General features: G+C 36.4%; 1 protein-coding gene across 3 annotated transcripts in view; it reads left to right on the top strand.

Moving 5' to 3' along the window:
- FH (fumarate hydratase) overlaps positions 1-16617 on the top strand; it is a 26780-nt gene extending 10163 nt beyond the window's left edge. For 2 of the 3 annotated variants that reach the window (XM_039883199.1, XM_039883200.1), the window contains exons 4-10: positions 550-726; positions 3138-3320; positions 5500-5665; positions 9994-10197; positions 11734-11861; positions 13766-13919; positions 16258-16617. In XM_039883199.1, coding sequence (XP_039739133.1) covers positions 550-726; positions 3138-3320; positions 5500-5665; positions 9994-10197; positions 11734-11861; positions 13766-13919; positions 16258-16400 — 1155 coding nt within the window. In that variant the 3' untranslated portion in view covers positions 16401-16617. Of the gene's footprint in view, positions 1-549; positions 727-3137; positions 3321-5499; positions 5666-9993; positions 10198-11733; positions 11862-12780; positions 12805-13765; positions 13920-16257 lie in introns of those variants that run through there. The other variant, XM_039883201.1, reaches the window with a different exon arrangement.

The following is a 16617-nucleotide window of genomic DNA, read 5'->3' as shown; positions in this document are numbered from 1 at the left end:
ACTTTCAAGTCACCAGTTCATTATCGTGCTGACTCCAGCTATGACATCTGTTAGATATTCCTGCTGAGCGCCAATAGTAAATGTATCTAAAGACACACAATTTGCCAGCCCTGTTACTATTTGCCAGCCAATAGTAAATGTATCTAAAGACACACAATTTGCCAGCCCTGTTGTGGCCTTATCTAGATATTATTAGAGGAGGCATTTGGAAAAATAGAACGAAGATGGCTTTGATTCAGTTTTAGTTTGTTTTGTCATCAATGAAATTGTTATACCATTCACAATAGATAATCTTTTACTTTTTAATGTACCGGTGTTAGGAACAAGTGATGTGCAGAAGCTTAGACTTGCTGGATAACCAAGAACTATGTGGCACCATCAATAAGTCACTTAGCATATTAAAAAAGTGAACATCTTTAAAATAGTACTATAAATGGCGTTAACTGGCTATTAGCCAGACTCCAACTTAATCATAGTTGATTAAAGTAGCTAAATGAATATTGACTATTATTTTTTTAAAAAATCCTTTTTTAACATTTTGTTTTGCAGGTAGCTGAAGGTAAATTAAATGATCATTTTCCTCTCGTGGTATGGCAGACTGGATCAGGAACCCAGACAAATATGAATGTAAATGAAGTCATTAGCAATAGAGCGATCGAAATACTAGGAGGTGAACTTGGTAGCAAGAAACCTGTGCATCCCAACGATCATGTCAATAAAAGCCAGGTCAGTAGTTTCTCTCTTTTCTTTATTATAAATTGAAAAGAATACCTGAGATTCGTCTTGTCAAACAGGCATTGGCTTTCTCATGAGGAGGGTTCATTCTGCTCATATTCTGTAATGGAAAGGACTTACATATTCTTATTTCTTATAGGAATCTTGGGTCTAGTTGCTTAAACTTGATAAAAATCACTTCTAGTGAAAAAAAAATCACTTTTAGGACACCTGAATTTAATATATATGTATTTTTTATTGTTTTGGTTTATCTTTTTAAACTATTTTGAAATTTATAAATTTATTAAAGAATTGCAAAGGTACTTCCGAGTTCCTGTAGATCCTCCACCCAGCTTCCCTTAATCGTAAACATTTTACGTAACTGGTACGTTTATCACATTAAGAAATTAACGTTGGTACAATACTCAGAACTAAACAGACTTTATTAGGATTTCTCTAGTTTTCCGACAATAACCCTTTTTTCCTTCCAGGATCCAGTCCAGGCTGCACATAGCATTTAGTCATATCCTCTTAGTCTCTTCCAATTTGTGACAGTTTATTCTTTGTTACTTTTGAAAGTAGTGGTCAGGTATTTTGTAAAGGTCCCCCAGTCTGGGTTAATCTGATGTTTTCTCAGGATTAGACTGAGACTGGATTTTTGAGACAACCGTTAGAGAAGTGAAGGGCTCCTCATTGCATTCCATCAGGGGTACATGACAGCCATGTGACCGTCGGTGCTGGTGATGCTAACTCTTAGTCACTTTCTCTACCTTGCATGCTCAGTGAGAAGGGGGTCACCTAGTCCCGCCTGTACTCCAGGCACTACACTTAAGCTTCACTTCCCAAAGGGAGGAATATCGAGAAATTTTTGGACATGTGTTAAAATCACCACAGAATTAATAGAGAACTTTGAGAGATGCAAATGTCCTCTTAAACTTTTTTGCCCATGAATTTTAACATTCATCAGTGGATCTTGCCTATAGCAATCACCGTTGTGGTGTTTTAGTGGCGATTTCCTATTCTTCTCGTTCCTTCTACATTAATTAATTTTTTTCTATAAAGATTTGACCTCTTTTATCTCCCCACATTTATTCAGTTATTTATGTATATCAGTATAGATTAATGAATATTTATTCTTAGGATTATATACAATACTTTTGTTATTTATATTGTTATCAGATTTTTCCAGCTTTGGGAGGCCTCTCTATTGGCTCCTTTGTACTTTGGGTATGCCACCATCCTTAAAACAAACAAACAAACAAACAAACAACAATAGAAGACACTTATTTACTTTCTTGCAGCACCAGATGCTCCAGGTTCATCATCTTGTATTTTCCCTATCCTGACCCCCCAGAAGCACCCATTTTTCCAAGGAACTCTTAGAGGATCTTATTGGAAAATGATATTTAGAAACTAAGATCTGGATACTAATTGTAATTTAATATTTTATTAATGGGGAAGTTTTTCAATAAACTTATTGTATGAAGAATTTTTTGAACTCAATGATTTCCTTTAAAAGTGAATTTAATATTTTATTAATTTTTGAACTCAATGATTGCCTTTAAAAATGAATTTAATATTTTATTAATGGGGAAGTTTTTCAACAAATTTATTATATGAAGAATTTTTTGAACCCAATGATTGCCTTTAAAAATGAATTTATCTTTTATACTGAAATCTGAACTCTGCTTCAGAATAATCCAGTGTGTGTGGTCAGGTGGAGGAATGAGGTGGAATTATAGCTGAAACGAGATGGCCATATGCTGATAATTGTTTGAATTTCGGTGACAGGTACATGAGTGTTCATTATATCATTCATCTTGCTTTTGTAAGCAGTTTGATATTTTCTGTAATAAAAAGTTAAAAAAATGAGTATGTCTTTTTAAATGATATCATAATTTAAAAGTATAGAGTTACAGTTGGGGAAAGAACATGGAGTTTAGAATACCTGGTGAGGCCCCAGTTCTGCCAGTCCTAAATATTTTGGCAAGTTACATAATTTGACGGCTTGTCTTTCCTATATTTAAAGTGGTGACCTACCTCATAGAATTTTCCTGAAGTTTAATAAATGAAGAAATGTTTATGAAAAACTATATGCACTATATAGCTGTAAGATATTTTGCTATTCTTACATGTACTTGTTAACTGTCCTTTCTGTTTCTTGCTGGATATAAAAATATATAATATATTCATTGTAGGTGGTATATATAACACAGTTCTCAATACATTCCATAAGGGGAACCAGGTTGCTCTTTATTTGATCCTAAGTGACCTATGACTTGCCACACACAAGTGTAATTGAAGACTAGCCATGCTGAGTTTTAAGTAGTCATTTAGTGAGATTTTTAATTGAGACATTTCAAGTTTGTTTTTTGTTGCCTCTGATTTAACATTTTGCATTTCTTTCGAAACTTTTCCAACAGAGCTCAAATGATACCTTCCCCACAGCAATGCACATTGCTGCTGCAGTGGAAGTTCACGAAGTACTGCTACCAGGACTGCAGAAGCTACAGGATGCTCTCGAGGCAAAATCCAAAGAGTTTGCCCAGATCATCAAAATCGGGCGTACTCATACACAGGATGCTGTTCCACTCACTCTTGGGCAGGTACAGAAGTGTGATTAGATTTGATTCAAGTTAGGAGCAGGTAAAAATGACTAGTATGTTATCCACTGAAACATACTGGTTTAAAAGGCCAGGTGTATAACAGTTCAGTTCAGTGACAGAGATTGTTCTGCACCAACCAGTCAGTAGTTTTTATTGACAGCCACTCAGGGGAACGGCAGAGCTTAATGGCTATTAGCCAGACTCCAACCTAGTCTGCCCAGGTTCAAATCTTAACTTTGCGATGAACAAGCTGTTGGATCTTAGGAAAATTATTTAGCCTTTCTGTGCCTCAGTTTTCTGAGCTGTAAAATGAGGAATATAATATCTCATAAGGTAGTTGTGAGGTTGACATAAGCCGATTAATGTAGAGGGCTTGCAACCAAGCCTGGCATGTAGCACACATTGGTGTTAGCTGTCCTCATCATCATCTTCACCTGTCCTTTGTGTCTCATCTAAATCAGTAGGTTCTTTAAACATTAATTTTTAAGTGCTTAAATGAGGCATATCTTAATCTTTAAAATTGACTAATTCTTTTCAGAATACTAGAAAGTATTTTTATGTTTCTTTATCAGTACCTTAAAGAGTATCTTATAGTATGTATTGTAAAGGAAATGTAAAGAATTATAAGGAACAGTTATTGTCTTATTAAGCTCACTCCGGCTTGGGAACTAGGACATATACAAATTATATATCAAGAGGTGGTTATATATGCCAGATATCAAATGATAGTTATCAAATGGGGGTTTTGTAGAAACTGAGGTGAGTGAGAGTTTGGCTGCTGCTGACTCACCACCATTTGTAGTCTTGTTCAGGCGATAGCAAATACTGAAAAAAGCTTGATTATTTAGCTTAATTTAATTACTGAAGGAAAGAGGAAAACGTGAAATAATTAATTGAAATACAGATGATAGGACTAAATTGAGCCTTCTAAATTAAGTTACTTCTTAAGGTTGTCTTATTTCTCTTTGCATCATTGGTTCTTAGAGATATGCATAATTTCTAAGGAGACATAGTATATGTCTCTGAAACTGTTCAGTATACCTCTGGTTTCTTTTATTTTTTTTCCCCCTTTTTTTGTGTGTATCACATGCTGGAAAACCACTATGCTGAAGTCCGTTTGGGCCGTGACACGGCCTCCTATGTGAAGTCATCATTCCACCTATTATGACAGAAGGTTACATTTTTCCAGTTTGACTTTTATCTTATTAGAAGCATTTGTACTTGATTTTATTGGAATTGTCTTTTAAGTTTGTGCGATTTTTCCCCAATAAAAATGTTTCTTAAGTGAATCCAGCCAGTGTTCACACGAATGAAGTTAGATCGGATGGATCAGTCTACCTGAAAAGAGTTGAATCTTCTAAAATGTTTTCTTTAAAGTGGTATGAAATCCTAATAGGTAGTCAAAAGTATTCATAGGTTTGCAGCATTTTTAGACAGGATAAAAGATTGAGTATAACCATATATCCTGGCTTGCTCAGTTGAGTTCTCATTTATGCCTTTGTTCTTGCATAATTCTTACTAGATTAGGCCCTTGCTATGTTCAAAGCACAGTAAATTCTGTGGTTACCTTATTTCAAGTATGTCATGTTTTGGGAACCAGTGTGACATTAATAGCAGAGGTAAGTGCATCTTGAAGCTGTAGGCTTCCTCTATGCTGGCACCTTCCTATGCTGTTTAGTGAGTCACTTAGCTTCTCGAATCCCTGTGAAATACCCTCATATTCCCTGTCAGGATTTTAAACTGAAATTATTTGGAGACTATTTCTGTTTGCATTTTTCTTGAGAGGATTTATTTATTTTTTTTCTTTTTCGAAGTTGTGTGGGATACACCAAAAAATAAGAAATAACTTGCAAATAGACCAATAACTTAATGTAGTAAAGTCATTCTTTTTAAAAGTTTATTTACTATTTTGTTTTTCTTTGCCTTCTATTAAAAGACTAAATTATAAACAGGCTGCATGTTATCATTGTCATCGTCCTACCTCATAGGTTTATAAAACCTCATTTTTTCCCTATACTTTGCTCATCATATGAATTAAAATAGTGTAAATGCCACATGAGTTACCTATAATTTAGTGCCTAAAATGTATTTTAAGAAAACTTCTATTTAATGCAGTTAGAGTAACTTGTAAGTCATTAGGAAATTGTATAATTTTACCTTAATTTCCTTCTTTTCTCAGGAATTCAGTGGTTATGTTCAACAAGTGAAATATGCAATGACGAGAATAAAAGCTGCCATGCCAAGAATCTATGAGCTCGCAGCTGGAGGCACTGCTGTTGGTACTGGTTTAAATACTAGAATCGGCTTTGCGGAAAAGGTTGCTGCAAAAGTGGCTACACTCACAGGTCGGTGATAATATAAATTATTACTAATTTTTATTATACTAGTCTATTTTATAGGTGTTTCTGCTTTAAATTTTTGCAGATTTAAGGTTAGATTATTCCCATCAACCATGTATTTTATTTTAGAAGTGTTTTTTTCAGTTTATACCATTGTGGGAAAAGATACTTGGTATACTCTCAGTCTTGAATTTGCTAAAACTTTTTTTGTGGTTTAACATACCGTCTGTCGTAGAATATGTTCCATGTGCACTTGAGAAGAATGTGTATTCTGCTGTTGTTGGACAGAACGTGTTCTGTTGAGTTTGTTAGAGTTACGTGCTCTATAGTGTTTTTCACATCCACAGTTTCCGTATTATTTCGTCTGGATAATCCGTCCATTGTTGAGAGTGGGGTTGTAAATTCCTACAGTATTTTGTGGTGCTGTTTATTCTCCTTTGGGATCTATTAGTTTTTGCTTTATATATTTAGGTGCTCCAATGTTGGGTGCATAAGTATTTGTAATTGTTAGATCTTCTTGATGTATTGGCCCCTATATCATTATATAAAGAACGTCTTTGTCTCTTTTTACCATTTTTTAGTTAAAATCTATTTTGTCTGATCGATTTTATTATAGCTACCCCTTTTTTTTCCTTTTCTTTTTTTTTTGGTTACCATTAGTTTTGAAATGTCTTTCCATCCTTTTGTTCTCGGTCTATGAATGTCTTTAAGGCTCAAGTGAGTCTCTTGTAGCTAGCATAATGATGGATCTTGTTTTTTAATCCATTCAGTCATTCTGTGTCTTTTAATGGATTTACTCCATTTGCATTTAAAGTAATTATTTATAGGTAAGGACTTTTTTAATTTTCTGATTATTTTGTAGATCCATTCTTTGTTTCTTACCCTGCTATCTTTTTGTGTATGTTTTGATGTCTTTTGGTATCAGTATGCTTTGACATTCTTTATCATACTCTTTTGTAAAATTATTACAGGATATTCCTTTGTTACCATGAAGCTTTCATAAAAATATAACACCTTGTTTTAAACTGGTAATGACTAACTTCAATAGAATTTATAAACTTTACACTTTTACTTCTCCTCCCCCTCATGTTAGGTCATTTTTACAATTTACACATTTTTTATATTGCATAACTAGTAACAGATTATTGTAATTATGCTTATTTTTGCTATGTTTTTTAAAAATTTTAAACTTGAATTGTAAGTGAATTATGCATCACTGTTACTGTATTGCAGAATACAACTAGATGGACACTACTTTTTTATGTTTTTATGATGTTAATTAGTGTTCTTTTACCGCTGCTTAAAACTCTTCTTAGCATTTCTTGTAAGGCCGGTTTTTGGTAATGAACTCTCTCAGTTTGTGTTTGAGAAAATCTTTATCTCCTTCATTTATGAAAGACAGTTCACCGAGTATAGAATTCTTGGTTGACAATTATTTTCTGTCATTATTCTGAATATGTCATTATATTCTCTCCCTGCCTGAAAAGTTTCTGTTGAGAGATCTGCTGATAGTTTTATGGTGGTGTAGCCGCCAGCCCCCGAAAGACACATGAACCACCAGAAATCAGTGAGTTATAGGAAACATGCTCTTTATTCAGTCAGCTGGGTCTGCCAGGGGTACGCAGACCCCAAATTAAGCAGCCCCGAAATGTAGAGGTACAGGGTTTTTAAGCCCTAAATCCCATTCCTCATTCAGTCTTAAACACAAAGGTCTATTTTTCTCCTATTCACTACCTGTCAACCCACACGTCGGTAATTTCCAATGTCCCATCCTCCAGGCTGATGATTCTTCTGCATAGTTGAGTCTCCATTTGAAACTCTATTGATTTCTTCAGTTCAGTTATTATACTTGAACTCTAAGATACCTGTTTTTTGATGCCTGCTATTTCCTTGTTTAATTTCTTATTTTGTTCATGCGTTGTTTCCTAGTTTTTTTTGTTTGTTTGTTTTTTGTTTTTTTAGTTGTCTTTCTGTGTTTTCTTGTAGTTTACTAAACTTCCCTAAGAGGATTATTCTGAATTCTTATTCTGACAGTTCATAGCTCTCCATTTTTTTAGGGTCAGTTATTGGAGCTTGTATCCTTTGCTGATGTCATATTTATCTGATTTTTTTCATGACTCTTAATTCCTTACATTGGTATCTTTGCGTTTTCTTTCTATGTATTTTTTTTCAATTACAGTTGACAGTCAATATTTTATATTAGTTTCAAGTGTATAACAGAATGGTTAGACATGTGATCCCCTGATAAGTCTAGTAGCCACCTGAAACCTTCTAACTTACTACAATATTATTGACTATATTCCCAATGCTATACTTTACATCCTTGTGACTATTTTGTAACTACCAATTTGTACTTCTTAATCCCTTCACCTTTTTTACTCAACTCTCAATGGCCCCCCTCACTTGGCAATAATCAGTTTGTTCTCTGTATCTGTGACTGTTTCTGTTTCTTTTGTTCATTTATTTTGTTTTTAAATTCCATATATAAGTGAAATCATATGGTATTTGTCTTTCTCTGACTCATTGCGTTAGCATAATACTCTATAGATCCATCCATGTTGTTACAAATGATAAGATTTCATTCTTTTTTATGGCCAAGTAATACTCCATTTTAAATATGTACAACCTCTTTATCCAGTTGTCTGTTGATAGGCATTGAGGTTACTTCCATATCTTGGCTATTGTAAATAACGCTGCATTGAACATAAGGATGCATATATCTTTTCAAATGAATGTTTTAGATTTCTAATTTCATTTTTCTTTTTGCATGTATCTGTCTAATTTTCTTAACACCGTTTATTGAAGAGATTGTCTTTACTGGATTATTTTCTTGCCTCCTTTGTCATAGATTAATTGACTAAATATGCATGGATTTATTTCTGGGCTGTCTATTCTGTTCCATTCATCTGTATGTCTGTTTTTATGCCAGTGCCATGCTGTTTTAATTACTATAGCCTTGTAGTACAGTTTGTTATTAGGCAGTGTAATACCTCCAACTTTGTTCTTTTTGAAGATTGCTATGGCTATTTGGAGTCTTTTATGGTTCCATGTAAATTTTAGGATTATTTTTGCTCTGATCTTTATTATTTCCTTTCTTCTACTCACTTTAGGCTTTGTTGTTCTTTTTCTGGTTCCTTTAGATGTGAGGTTAGATTGTTTATTGGAGATTTTTCTTGTTCCTTGAACAAGAAGCAAGGCCTGTATTGCTATCAATTTCCCTCTTAGATCTGCTTTTGCTGTGTCCCATAGATTTTGTGTCATTGCGTTTTCTTTTTCATTTGTCTCAAGGTAGATACTCAGAAAGAGGGATTGTTGGGTCATATGGTAATTCTATTCTTAATTTTTTGAGGAACCTCCATACTGTTTTCCATAGTGGCCGTACCAATTTACATTCTCACCAGCAGTGTATGAGGGTTTTTTTTCCCCTCAACCTCTCCAACACTGGTTATTACTTGTCCTGTTGATGATTTGATGATAGCCATTCAAACAAGTATGAGGTGGTATCTCATTGTGGTTTTGATTTGCATTTCCCTGATAGCTAGTGAAGTTGAGCATCTTTTTATATATCTGTTGGCCATTCATATGTCTTCTTGGGGGAAGTATCTGTTCAGGTGTTCTGTCCATCTTTTAATTGGTTTGCTCTTCCGTTGTGTTGTATGAGTTCTTTGTATATTTTGGATATTAGCCCTTTATCTGAGATGTTGTTTGCAAATATCTTCTCCCCTTCAGTTGGTTGCTTCTTGTTGATAAAGATTATATAATACTCATTATTACTTACTTGCAGAGGTTTGCTTTTTAATGAAATTTTAACCAAGGAGAACTGTACTGTAGGGTTTAGACTATGTAAATCTTTAAAATTTTGAAAATGAAAGAGATTGACTAAGATCATTTAACTCATTGGATCTGTAATTTCTCAGGGTCTTTTGTGGGTCCCTGGGTAGAGGAGAGATTAGAACAGCCTAAGATTTGGGGGACAGGGGGAGTTGTACTAGGGAAGGAGTGTGGAATAAAGCAGAGTGAATTTTACCTACTTTATATTTTTACTCAAGTAGTCAGGCATTATATACACATGTTGGCAGTAGGATAGTGTGTTTTTCTTTCAATATATTGTACTTATTTTTCATTCTTTAAATACGCTAGTATCACCAGATTCTTTCTACTCCTTCTGGACTTTTTAAAGAAGTGTAGACAAAGCTTTAGTCTTAAACATTTTTTTGAAGTAAACTCTTTAGTCTGTTTTTGATTTTTATATACTGAACTTTCTATTTATCTTATGGGTATTGGAAAATCATTTAATTTTACCTATTGATTCAATAGGTTTTCTTTTTTTTTAGGCTTGCCTTTTGTTACAGCTCCAAACAAATTTGAAGCTCTGGCTGCTCATGATGCTTTGGTTGAACTCAGTGGAGCCATGAACACTTCCGCTTGCAGTCTGATGAAGATAGCAAATGATATCCGTTTCCTGGGTTCTGGTCCTCGCTCAGGTCTAGGGGAACTGATTTTGCCTGAAAATGAACCAGGAAGCAGTATCATGCCAGGTAATCACATAGCTGGTAAATGTTAGAGAGCTAGGACTTGACTAGAACCCTGGCGTTTTTTTTCTATAGAGCATGTTTCCTTTTGTTTGGGATCCCATGAGCCCAAAGATAGATGAGGATGTGTACGGCACACTTGTTTCAGAACTTTGGGGTGAACTTTAATCAGGACTTGAGGGAACATCATCCAACAACATAGGAGAAAAAATTTTTATTTAGTAGCATGCATTTTGATTTCCACATCGGAAATTCACCATCTTCTGTCTTTCCCAATCCAAAGCCAGGAGAGTTCTAGAACAGGCTGTTAAAGTGATTAGCACAGCTTGAATGAAAACGAATTTTACCAAAGGCTTCTTACTTCATTTTTTTCTTTGGGGAAGTAACACAGACATTGGCTGTCTGGATTCCAGCAAGCCATTTGACAGACTCACGTGATGGTCATTGAATCCAGTGAAGTGTGAGCAGTGCTGTTAGGTGAATGTAGCTGAGAGCACAGTGATGCTCAAGTCGTGACTAATGAGTTGACTTCAGACACAGGGAACATCTTGGTAGCAAGCTGCAGGGCTCTGCCTCGTTATCAGTTTACTGGTGACTGAGGTGGAGGTAGAGAATACATGCTGATTATGTTAGCACATAACGAAGTCTAGGTAGCAGTATGTCTGATGACAGACTAGAGATTCATAAAGGCCTCTGTAGGTTGGACTAAAACTGACATGGTGGCTTCTAATAGTGAGAAAGAAAGACCTGACTAGATTCTTCTAAATCTATGCATGTCTAGAATGAGAAGAGATCTGATTTTAAAGTGTTTCGTGATGAAAAATGACATAGGTTTAGTTGATTGCAAATTCAAGGCAATAGCCTAAAAAAAAGAGACATGCAGAGTCACAGAAAAGGAAGTAATCTTTCCAATGTGTTGCTTTGTCCTAGGAATGAGGGATGTTTGGCTCAAACTTGAACTTGTCAAAGGAGTGTTACCAGGGTGGTGGGGTTCAGGAGATTCATATGATGAGTAGGAAAATTCCAGCTTACCGTCATCATCCTCTGAGATGCCTCCAAGTGTGGGTGACGTGCCTCTTTCATAAGTGTTTCCATGGCAGCCTGCACTTCTGTCTTTACCCCATATCTACTGTAACTCCCAGTGTGCTCTCTCTGGCCTCCAGGCTCTGCACTGTTCTTTCTTATCGCTGTATGGTCAGTGCCTGGCTCCATAAACATTTCTAGAATGAGTGAGAGCCAGGAAGGTAGAGAGAGGGCTGTATTTTATGTGCAGTTGCGGGTACTCATTACTCATTAGATGTTGAATGATTCAGTTTGTGGCTACCCATCCCCCCTTTCTTTGATTGGTTGGTTTCATTAAATAAGCACTGATGGCTTTGCTTTATTACGTCTCATTCTGTTTTATGAAGTTGTTTCCTTCTTGATTGTTTGACGTAAAACCTAATGTTTCCTTCTTGATTGTTTGACGTAAAACCTAATGTTAACTGACACCTGAAGCCATGAGTGTGTCTGATGTGGACTCTTCTGGCGCTTTTCTTGAAGGCAAGGTGAACCCTACCCAATGCGAGGCGATGACCATGGTTGCTGCCCAGGTCATGGGGAATCATGTCGCCGTTACCGTGGGAGGCAGCAATGGACACTTCGAGTTGAATGTTTTCAAGCCAATGATGGTGAGCTTTAAATTTGATTTTTGATGTTTCTGACTGAAGGCGAAAGGCCTTGGCTTTTGCCTTCCATGCAGGTTTCTCTAGAGTCTGCATGAGGTACTTGGGTGTTATATGTGGCTGTCGGAAGTCCCGCGTATGGTAACATTATAGAGGATCCATCCTAGATGTTCAGTTAGATGACTTTTAACTCAAATATTTGATGGTTTGCTTTTCTTAATAGGAAGAAAAATTCCGGAAGGTAAGGTGTAGGTTTCTTCCTTGTTCCTCACCAGTGTGGCTAGAAATAAGTTCAGGCCTCCTCAGTTTAAAAAAAAAAGCCCTGCCTCACCCTGTCTCCTCACGCTGCTTCTTTCTTCGTCCCTCCAAATCAGTCCCCTCAGAAGGGTAGCCACACGTGCAGAGGCCTTCAGAAGAGTAGCCACACGCGCTTTCATTCATGCCGCGGTCACTGCATCTGGCTTCAGCCCCACTTGTGCTCGAACTGTTCTCGCGGTCACCGTGACTGCCTCGTGCTAAGGCGTGCCGCAGCTCCCACCGACGGCTGACCTTGACCCTCCCTCCTTGAAACACTCTTTGCCCTTGGTTTCTTCAGCACTTTCCAGTTTTCTTCCTTTTCCTTCTCAGGCTTTCTTTTATTGGTTTTACCTCTTCCACATACCTTGAAAACATTTTCGTGTCCACTAAATCTCCTCTTTTCCTTCATCTTTATGAAGCTGGAACATGATGGCATCATCTTTCATCCATTTGCCCAGACTCAGTAATGGAGCTGTCATCATTAAGAGTCCTTTATTTGTGTAAAATGTTATTTCTAAAATATGTTGGAGGCTTCTTTCTAGTTTGCATTTGGTATAAAGTCAGATTTTAATTTGATAAGAATGTGAAAACAGTAAACTTATGTATATTCATTCAATGTATTCATCAGATTTACTGAGCACAGGTCTATATCAGGCATTGTCCGGGCTGCTAGTGATAGAACAGTGAAGAAGACGGGCTTTTGGCCCTGCGGAATGGACATCTGAGTGGAAGATAGAGGGCGGGCCAGGCGGAGCGCAGACCTGGAAGCTTCTGCTTTCAGGTCACATTCCAGACAGTTAACACCAGCTGCCTGACAAACGTAGGTGCATAGCAATACATGTCTTGTTAATCTTTTTTAAAAATCTATGTTGTCTTTACTAGAAAACAAACTAAGGTAGTCAACATTTGTCTCATAATAAAGTCGCTAGTACCAAACGAATGAACCGTGAAGCTCCATGACTTCTAGAGTCCATTCTTGGAAGTATGGTTTCCAGACTCTGGGATTTTAGACCAGAAAAGATTAGGATGTGAATATATATCTATATACACATTGGAAATGTTACCAAAAAAGAAAGAAAATGCTCAAAGAAACTAATTGATTTTATACTATTTTTAAACATCGTGTGAAGGTTATTTTAAAGTGACCGTGGAATATTTGTTTTGTTAAACACAAACATGATCACGAAGAACTGGGAAGCCCTGACTTCACCAGTTTCCGCAAACACGTGCTGAACGTTCTCACCTCCGCCTCTCTGCTCCTCTTCCTTCTGTGTGGAAGATTCTTTTTCCGTCTCTGGCTGTGTGAGTTCTCGCCATCAAATAGGAAGTCACCAGTTCCTGCAGCTGGAACTAATTTCTCTTTGTCTGCACTCTAACATATGACACCTTTGTTTTATAATGAACATGTTATTCTGTATTTTAGTTATTCGTATTTATTATTTATTCCTTTTTACATCTTTTAGATTTCTATGGTCTCAGATAGTTATAATTTCTTTCATATTTGTTTTGCCTTAAAAGTCGTAGGAGTGCTATGTGTGTATTGAATTATAACATATATGTATATGTTATTGGACAAAAAAGAGTTAGGCTTGATAATTCTCTCTCTCTCTTAGATTAAAAATGTGCTGCACTCAGCCAGGCTGCTGGGGGATGCATCAGTGTCTTTCACAGAGAACTGCGTGGTGGGGATCCAGGCCAACACGGAAAGGATCAACAAGCTCATGAACGAGTCTCTAATGCTGGTGACAGCTCTTAATCCTCACATAGGTAAGGATTCAAGGAATAATAATGTAAATCAGAATACAACATTAAAATGCTGAAAAATTTTTACTACTGGATCAATTAAAAAGCTGAAAAAATTTAGAGAGACTACTGGACCAATGTTTGTAGAGTTTCCTTTTGGACACTGTTTTAGTAAAAATCTTATAAAATATTTCAAATTATGTTTTAAGGCTATATATATAATTTTTATGGTGTTAAAGTTCTTTCCAAAAGTTAATCAGTTAAGCTTCATTTTATTTGAAATGTGGTAAAATCAGAAGTAGTAGTTGAAACTTATTTTAGTCTTCATGGAATTCAGATGCTTCAGATTCTGAAGCACTTGGAAAAGACTCAGCGATGTCACTCTTCTAGGTGGCACTGGCTGGTTAGCAACGTGGAGTAGATCCATTTTTCTACCTTCTCTAGATACTTGGCTTGGCTTTGCTTTTGTTCTGCTCCATTAAGAAATGAAAAGTTACCAATTAAAAGAGAAAGGGTTATGTATCCATTGCTTATGGGGAAAGCAGGGGAAATGCAAATGTTTTGTCTAAAACCATGGCTTTTGTGTTGCAAACGTTTTCCAGAGTCGTAGACATCTCTCATTGTGGACAGTCAAACACGGATTTGGCGAGCAGACTGACCGTGGCCGTTCCCATTAAATACTCTGACTCATAGGTTTTGAGGCAGCCACTGCATCGTGTGATGATCATAAAAGCCTTTCCCACCTTCTTAATGCTGACCTGAGATTGTTAACATATTCTTTGATTTTGTATTTTGAAACAAGTTATAGTGCAGTCATCCGGCATGATATGGTTACTGCTTAAAAACATTCTTACACAATTCTGAAATTTCACGGCTGATTTTATATTCTTGGCTTCACACTAAGCTATAATTTCAGTCATATATATAAAGTTGGAGCTCATTTGACTGCTTTAGGTAGCTCTGAGCCCAGTGTGATATCTTTGGTGTAGTGTTGAGATTGGTAATGATATTTTGGTCCTTTTAAAATTAATGTACCTCAGCGTTCAACTGGAGAGAGACACAGGGGAGCTCCCAGGCTCATGTGAGAAATGTTTTACTACATCTGTACTTCAGAACTTATTGCCAAAACATTTAAATTAGAGGTACTCCTAAAGCTGAGTGATTGACGTCTGTCTTGAAATCAGTTCATTGTGAGGCAAAGGCCATACAAGGATAAATGGGCAAACCACCCCTTCCTGGTGACGGTGACGGAAAGAGCCTCATGACTCCCTCCATAGGATGGGTCCCTCGTGTAATGTTTGGACTTTAATGTCATTATTGACATAAAAGTACAGGATATCCGATGTTGACCCCACGAGTTTATTTAACGTGAGAATTCTTAAAGTTACTCTGATTGGTGAAAGCCCTTTTAAGCATGTTTAGCCTTCACAAATTCAGTTAACTAATAAAATGAACTATGCTCACAGTTTGTTGTGTAGGTGGTCAGTAATTGCAGACTGACACAACGTCGTGCTTGCTTGATCAGATATCTCAGGAGGCTTCTCTTTGGTCAGATTCCTCTGATCTTGGGTTTTTCCCTCCTTTATTGGTTTCGTTTTCATTTTTTTCTACTCATTCTTAATTTTGCCTTATGACATGTTTAAAATTACGTTAAGTCAACTTATAGAGCTATCCTCTCCCTACCTTTATTAATTTTAAAAATAACTGCAGTAAACAGTACACCTGTGATCTTTTATACAAGTAATATATTTATGCTAAAACTTCCCCACCTGTATCCTCGCATTTCTGGGCAGAGGCCAGGTGTGGAGTGCTGAGCAGAGAAGAGCCTTCGGTAGCGGCTGAGGGCTGTCCCCCGAGCCCGGCTGCCCCTCCCCCCTGGTGAGAGGACTGCTGTCCCCTTGCAGACCAGGCACCGCAGTTCCTGGCCATGCAGTGCTGCAGCCCTCTGCTCAGCAGTCCTTTGTTGGAAATATAACTATTTCCGGGTAAACATTTTGTTTGAAACAATACGTTAATACTACTCAGATGGATATTTTTATGTCTCGGTGCTATATTGCTTTCTCCCTCCTCTCCCCCTCCCCCCCATGAAAATATCTGAGTTAGTGGGCAATTTCAATTTAGGAACACATCTGTTGTAGAAATTGAGGTACATTTATCTGTATTACATAAGAAAAGTAAAGGTTTTATTCTCTATAAGATACGACAATTATTAAGATAATCACTGTAAATATTTTTAAGATTAAAAAATGTTATTTAAAGAAATGAGTAGCATCAATATCAAATAAATAACAATGTTATCTTTTGCTTTAGAAAACCAGATTTCACTACTAACTCCTATGTTGCTTTTTAATTTTTTCTTCAGGGTATGACAAAGCAGCAAAGATTGCTAAGACAGCACACAAAAACGGATCAACCTTAAAGGCAACTGCAATTGAACTTGGCTATCTCACAGCAGAGCAGTTTGATGAATGGGTGAAGCCTAAGGACATGCTGGGTCCAAAGTGATTTGAATAAATTTAAATTAAAAATAATTGTGTTGTATAAAAAAAAAAAGAAATAGACTCCTTATATTTCTTAAACAAAAATGGAGAAATGTGAAAGAAAACTGGTATTGAACTTGACTGTAGCAGAGCAGTTTGATCAGTGTATGAAAAACTCCGGGACATGCTAAAGTCCAAAGTGAATTTAAAGTGTAAAATAAAATAATTGTGTAAAATCAAAA

Source organism: Pteropus medius, unplaced genomic scaffold (assembly GCF_902729225.1).
Source record: "Pteropus medius unplaced genomic scaffold, Ma_sr-lr_union100, whole genome shotgun sequence".
In the NCBI taxonomy this organism is placed as follows: domain Eukaryota; kingdom Metazoa; phylum Chordata; class Mammalia; order Chiroptera; family Pteropodidae; genus Pteropus; species Pteropus medius.
This window is presented reverse-complemented; position numbering and strand designations above follow the sequence as displayed.